General features: G+C 36.2%; 1 protein-coding gene across 1 annotated transcript; it reads right to left on the bottom strand.

Moving 5' to 3' along the window:
- Nucleotides 1–377: 377 nt before the first annotated feature.
- serpinb1l4 (serpin peptidase inhibitor, clade B (ovalbumin), member 1, like 4) lies at nucleotides 378–3,611 on the bottom strand. The gene is made up of 8 exons (XM_056233961.1): nucleotides 3,503–3,611; nucleotides 3,178–3,354; nucleotides 2,513–2,668; nucleotides 2,223–2,378; nucleotides 1,992–2,109; nucleotides 1,629–1,771; nucleotides 1,354–1,521; nucleotides 378–844 (listed from the first exon to the last, which is right to left on the bottom strand). The coding sequence occupies exons 2-8, from the start codon at nucleotides 3,343–3,345 to the stop codon at nucleotides 446–448; spliced, it is 1,308 nt and encodes a 435-aa protein (XP_056089936.1). The 5' UTR covers nucleotides 3,346–3,354; nucleotides 3,503–3,611; the 3' UTR covers nucleotides 378–445.
- Between the last annotated feature and the right edge of the window lie 3,490 nt (nucleotides 3,612–7,101).

The raw sequence follows: 7,101 nt of genomic DNA, 5'->3' as shown, positions 1-7,101 counted from the left end.
TTAGCATGTGTCAGACAGCTAGCATCAGTAACTTCCACAATACTTTTGCCACTATAAAAATTTGACATGATATATTATATGAATGGAGGGTAAAGGCCCCTCTAGCTGCTGTGAAGAATTTTTTTCAAAATAAACTTTTATCACTTCCTTCCATACAATTAATGTTGCTATATCAATATTGAAGGATACATTCTTACTAAACATAACTGTGAGCATGCACGTGACATTTAACTCTATATGCAACGAAGTCCATGCAATTATTATACCTATGTGTTAATAACTTCCAATTTTAAAATAGCAAGTAAATAAGTAAATGTGTAAACACTTAACTCACGTGATTTTATATATATATAGTAAATGCATATAGACAGTTTCACTCAATTATTTACTATTGACTTTATTTATAAGAGGAAAACAGTCATCTAGAATCATCATGTCATCATCTTTAAGGAGAACAGAAGCGTCCATAGAAGAGAATGGCATTGGAGGGATTATGACGGATGAAGAAAAGGAACGGGTGGTCTGCGTTAAACATCTGTGGAAAGGAACGTATTGCGATGACGACGCCGGTGGCTGCAGCCGCTTCGGTTCCTTCCTCGTTGACTTCAACAAAGGCTTTATGGATCACCTTCGTCACCACCAGGTTGTTGTTGGAGGACATGCCTGAAAGATTCACCTTCGTCTCGTCAAACACATCCTCCATTCCCATGCTGATCAGAAGACTCTTCATGTTGTAAGTTTCCTCCATCTTGAATCTGGGCAGAGATACGTCAACCTCTTGTTGACGCATGTTGCTGGTTTTGGTCCACTGCATGAATTTCTCGTAGGTCAGTGCCTTTTCAATCTAGATAAACCAGTCATGTTAATGTATGTTTTACATAAAAATTGTATAAATGTTTCTTAAAACCATTTGAACCTAACAGGAAAATGTTCTTATTGGCAGGAATGGTTCCTTTAACATCCACCTTTTCATTCAACAAAAGGTTCTTTATTGTGGGAAAAGGTTCTTTAGATTTTGTTAACTTCACATACTAAGAAGAAAAATGGTTATTTTAAGAACTGATCACAGAAAGGTTATTTGGGGAAGCAAAATGTTTTTTTCTACACTCATAAAAATATGTTCATTATTTGCATTGATGGTTCCATGAAAAACCTTTAGCATTCATGGAACCTTTCAAGCACAAAATGTTCTTTATAGTGGAAACGGTTATTATTCACAGAATATTATTCACACTAAGAAAAAAAAAAGGTTCTTGAAATAACCCAAAATGGTTCTTCCATTTCATCGCCGCAAAAACATCCCTAGGAGCCAATTTTTAAGAGTGTTTACAAGCAGAATTTGTGCTGTCTCACCTTCTGAAGGCCAGTGGTGTCGTCTTCCATCTCGTTCGGAAGGATGATCAACATACTGAGATTCTTCCCGACATACGGCAGCTCCAGAACCTGACTGTTGATCTCTGGGATGAAGGCCAGAGGAAACTGCGCCTTTTGATTCATCATCTTCACTGGCTTGGTTCGATTCTACCAATTTTCAATGGAAACACATTATAACCTCTCATATTTCCTGACTGTTACTGCACAAACAATTAAAAATACGGCAGAAAAAAAACAAGAGCATGAAATCTCACCTTGTTCAGCTTAAACTGCCCATCTTTGGTGGCTTCCTTTGGGAATTTCTTCTCCCAGTTTCCCTTGAAGTAGATGGCGTTCACCAAAACCAGTTTCGTCATCCCATCGATGGCTCCCTGTGGCACCAAGTCCTTGATCTTCTCTAAAATACAAATGGACATTGTTCACTTTGAGCAGTGATTTGAACTGGTTGGGTTTATATTTTTACTATACAGCTCAACTCAAGAACGCATGAAGCCAAACATGGCCCATGAAAAGACATTTTCGCTGAACCTTAAGTGCTGCAAAAACATGAAATAACTTTTATTTGTAAGAGTTTAGAGTAAGTTTAAAACTGAGAATAAGATTATACTGGATTTCACCTTGTGTTTTTTTCTCCACCCATTTGTTGATGTTGACACGAGCAGCCTCTGATTTGTTCTTGAAGTCCACCTTCTCCAGTCCGGCTTCATAGTAGCTTTTTGCGTCATTGAGGAATTTCTGTAACACAGCAAACCGATTGAGGTGCAAATGATATTAGAGTTGAGAACATTTCCAGAACCTTGACCTTTAATAACATGAGCAAACCTAGGATTATTTGATTTGAGTCTTACCTCGACAAACTGGTAGGATTGCTCTCCGTAGAGGCGGTTGGCAAGACTCAACACATACGGGACTCCTGGTTTGTTCAGCTCTCTCATAAACTTGTTGAAACTAGAATGAATTTGGTCCTCAGTTTTTTGTCCGGGTACCGGCTGAGTAGGACATTTCTGTTTGCATCAACAATATCAATCAGCTGCATTAAAAATAGCAAGATCAACTGAAAAACCACTACAGCAAATATAGCTGTTATTACAATCATTAAGTCATGAGGTTTAGTGTTTAATGTATACTCATTCTAAACCTTGAGTTCGGCAGGTATCTCAAACTTCTGGGTTTGTTGCGTTATTGGGGGTTCATGTTGACCCTTGACGCCACATGTTATCTTGGGCTTTTGGGTTGGTTGATGCTGTCCTGGAGTCGCGGCGTCGGGTTTGGGAGGATTGTTAAAGCCCAAGACCTGCACAGCATTATTGTGGGTAGAATTAATAAAGATAACCTCACTATTCTGATAACTTCAATATCTATTGTGAATGCTCTGCTCAGATAGTTTAAAACACTGATGCACATCCAAGCCTCGATTTACTCCATACACGTTGGTATCTTTATTCAATTCAAATGACACAGACTGAGCGTTAATTCACAACTGAAACTGTAACAACCGAAACAGCCCAACCCATAATGATCATATTTTTCAGTGTCCTGGCCTTTATGTGAAACTGCGACATTAGACTACGTTATGTCTCTACATGCACAAATCTCATCATCACAGGAAAAAATCACAGGATTGTGGCAACATTCTAAATGGAATCGAGAATCCTGGCTTGAATTCCATTTGAATGAATGTAGAATTTCAACACAACAAATATTAATAATCAGTGTTTGATACATTCCATGTATAAAAACCTGTCCTTTTGTTTAAAGGAAAAACAACTGGCCATTAAACATACTACATAAGTGTGAGATCACCTTAATCATCTGAGCCGCTGTGTTTCCTCTTGCACCGAGCGACACCATGGCCAGAGCCGAGGAGATGCTGACAGGAGAGAAGAACACATTTCCTGATGCGTTTCCTCCGCTGATCTTCTTGAACAGGTCGAGGGAGAACTGTGTGTTTGCTGCAGTCAAATGCTCCATTTTCACAAGCTGAGCAAGAAACAGTAGTTTGAATAACAGCAGATTTAGAGGTGGACATGTCTTCTTCATCATGACGCACAACCAAGTTCTATTAGATCTGTTTTAATCAATAAATGTTTAGAATTACTGTGCGGGTAAATCGCATACATATAAGTACCTCTAAAAGCAGTAGTCAGCAGAAATGAAGAAGTTTCCCAGCGTGTCTGAGGAGAATGAATCTCTGGTTATGGGTGTCGTTCTAATAAATACTGGCTCACCCTAAAACGCCCAGGCTTTAATCCCAATCCAGCCCTTCTGTGAGACTGAGACAGTTTCTGTAATTTATATTGCCTACTGACAAATTGACTGACATGCTATCATTTACGCTTCAAGACTGTCTGTGAAATATTGCCTATAGCACATCCTCACTGGTATAGTCAATGCTGTAACATTTGCACTGTTCATAGAACATAAAGTAGTAAGTACAGATCGGTTGTGTTCATTTTATCTGATTGCTCTATTGTCATTGTATAGTTATCATAAAAAAGTAATCATGTCACACTTTTTTTATCTGACTTGATTAGAAATAATGCATAATAAAATATTTTGACAACAAGTGATATTTACCTTGATCACAATTAGAAGCTATTCACTGACTATTGTTTGGTAAACAAACAAACAAACAAACATTATTAGGGGAAAAGTGTTGGTGGAAAGGACACCAAAACTACAGATTAATGGTATTTAAAAAATGAGTAAAAATAAATGATGAAGGTATGTTTTAATGAGAGTTTTTATCAGACAATAACAGTTAAATAACAGTTTTGATGATTCCTGCTGAAGGATCCACTCTTTGCTTCATTTTTTTCACTGGACATGAAGTGGAAACCCAACAAAAATAAAATTAAAATAAAAGTACAGAACATACATTGTAATGTAACATGTAATTACGTTGCTTTTTCCCACTGTAATCCTACAACAGACCTGCAACCCAATTTTCAGCCATGAATCACCATAAATTCATATGTTTAAGGATTAAAGGATCACGAATATTAATCTCTTCAGTTTCTCCAGTCACTTTCCCCACATTTAAACTGCATTTTTTTTCTTCCCAGGGTGTCATAAATAAGAATTGTGTTCTGAAGTCAAATAAAGGTGAAATAAATTAAATCAAATAAACAGCTGAGTCACACTGGGTGTTTCTAAGGTCACTTTTAGGTGTGCAAACATGATGTTGTCATCGCTTGACAGGATCTGTGCCAATAGCTTTGATTTAAAGCCAAAGAGTTCAAATTTTGACTTTACAAAACGTTCTTTGTAGAGGTTTCAAGTTTTCAAGCTTTCCTTTAGCCGTGCCGCTCTCCTCAGCTCTGATTGTAAAGTTTTATCAGATGACATAAACATCATCATTCAGAGATGATGATCAGGATCAGGTTCAAACGGGCAAAGAATGATGTCAAAGCTGTCAAATGTAATTCTTCTGATAAATGTGGAGTTTTAAACATCTTGTTGGTGCCTATAAATCGTGCTCAACCCTGTCAGGGAAAGGCTTTAATGTGTACACTTATGTCGACCCTTGGGTTTGTAGGGCCCCACCTGTAAACTGTCATAGGCAATGGCCCCAATTAGTTTGCACACACCCCAGTCTGAGGACTTAATGACTACATTGTTAGAGGTTTATGTGCAACCGTAATTCAACCAAACGGTGACAGAATTGTCATGTTTGGGTAAACAGCTCATTTAAAGAAGTCGAGCTGGGTTTTTGGAACAACTATCTGGTTTGTAACCACATGCAAATGAAAGTTTGCATGCAGATGATTTGATTATTGGATGTTCACAGTTGCCTGGGCTGTTGTTGTGATTGGTTGATCTGGGTGCGCGACAGAAGGAGGATTTGGTTCCCAGGCATGAATAGCCGTGCCAGAGCCCTCTGAATAATGGAAACTAGTGAAACTCAATGCAGCACATCAAGAGCGCTTGTTCTCAGAGAGATCTGCCAGTTCTGTATGTGATGCGAGTATCTCCGAAATGGTTTCTAACTTATACTTGAAAGTTACGATCGCAATGGTTTCAAGCCTTATCTGGTTTGCATTTAAAGAAAATGACTTAAGGCATTGAAACGCTTTAAGCTCCAGGTTCAAATATATGTCTCAGATTTAGTTATGTGTCAATAAAAGTAAAGGCTGTGCGTCTAAACAGTAAACTGAAAAGCTATAAACTGTCCTCTAGGATAAAGTGATCGGCATCTGTTCCAAAGGTAAATGACACCTGAAAAGCATACATTTTTAATAATGTCTGTCTCCCTATATTGCGTTGGATACTTCAGATCAGGTTAACAAGAAACAAGCTACAGGAAACTAATGTGTCAGGTGAAATTACACAACAAACATTATCATTCTGGTAGCTGGACTCTATGCGCTGGCTCTTATAGTAATTATGAAAGCGCAGGTCAGCGACCCCCTCTTCTGAAAACACACAGAGGTAGAGGTCAACTTTAAATAACCCTCGGTTTGATCAGCGCTTTCTTTTTATTTTCAGATGTTTGTCTGATCTGTGACTGTGGCTATTAATAATTTCAAATTAAAAGGTATGAATCTCACTAAAACATGTCCTGGTCACATTTTATCCCATAAAAAAAAAATTATACAGAAAAGGAGAAAGAAATAGAGAATTAAGCATATAGAAAAGGGACTTTGAGGGCCATTAAGATTTTTTTGTATCGTGACATTATTTTAAAGACATAGTTTACCCCAAATTCTCTTTACTGTAAAGTGAAAAAGACAAAAAAAATCCTAATGGTATTTATGATATTTTATTTATATTGTATCATATTTAGCCTATATATCATGATACATTTGCTATACTGTCTTTAATATAATTAAAATAAATCATTTTATTTTAGTAAAATAATTGGTGCTATTTTAGTAGCCTATTATTTATTATATGTAATTTTATGATGTGCTTTGCCAGTTTTATTACTTTATTTTTATATTTCAATTTCGAGTTAATTCTATTTCAGTTTTCATAATTTTAGTACTTCAACTTCAACTTATTTCAGTTAGTTGCTAATTAAGGCAACATTTCTAGTTTTTGTTTAAGTTTTTTTAATTTTAAGTTTTATTTCAGCTTTATTTCAATTAATAATAAAAAAACTCAAAAACAAAATGTATGGATGCATTACAGTAATAAAAATTTTGGGTAAAATATGTCTTTAAAATAAAGTCTGTTCTGATGCATATCACAGACAGCAGGAAAAGTAATAATAAAAGGCAACTAACATTGTGCATAGTATTCCAAAGTCGTATTAGTTTCTAAAAGTGAGGAACTCTCACCTCATCATTTGTTGTTGATGTCACTTCTGCTGCTGTGTGTGTGTCTGGATTTACAAATCTGACCGCAATTTTCTAATAAAGGTACAATAAACAGTGTTAGTGATGTTGGGTCGTTGCTTGATATTCAATGCAAAAGTCCCAAAATGAAACCAGTTGAGAAACACTACTTTCCAATTATGATAATTTGAGGAAAATGTGCTTAATTGTCATACTTCTTTTTTTAAAGCTATATTCTCTTTTATTACTTTCTTTTAATTTCAGGGTGAAAGGCTATAATCTGGGCATGTTCACCTGTCGAGGTTTGTGTTTGTGTATTTAAAACCGCATTCCTTTTTTGGGTGTTTTCAAAGAACAACTATTGAATAGTCTTTTGAATAATAATAATAATATAATAAATAGCACATTGTCACAACCAAAGATCTGACCTTATTGGTGTCTATATGTT

Source organism: Rhinichthys klamathensis, unplaced genomic scaffold, assembly GCF_029890125.1.
Source record: "Rhinichthys klamathensis goyatoka isolate OS25496 unplaced genomic scaffold, OSU_Roscu_1.1 h1tg000385l_1, whole genome shotgun sequence".
Lineage (NCBI taxonomy): Eukaryota > Metazoa > Chordata > Actinopteri > Cypriniformes > Leuciscidae > Rhinichthys > Rhinichthys klamathensis.
The sequence above is the reverse complement of the archived record's forward strand: the minus strand, read 5'-3'. Positions and strand labels throughout refer to the sequence as shown.

Excerpts from the sequence above, each read along its gene's own strand:
- serpinb1l4 (XM_056233961.1), bottom strand. The coding sequence starts at position 3,345 with ATGGAGCATTTGACTGCAGCAAACACACAGTTCTCCCTCGACCTGTTC. Across the intron at positions 2,669-3,177 it reads CAGCGGCTCAGATGATTAAG|GTCTTGGGCTTTAACAATCC; the intron begins GTGATCTCACAC and ends AATGCTGTGCAG. Across the intron at positions 1,522-1,628 it reads GGCAGTTTAAGCTGAACAAG|AATCGAACCAAGCCAGTGAA; the intron begins GTGAGATTTCAT and ends GAAAATTGGTAG.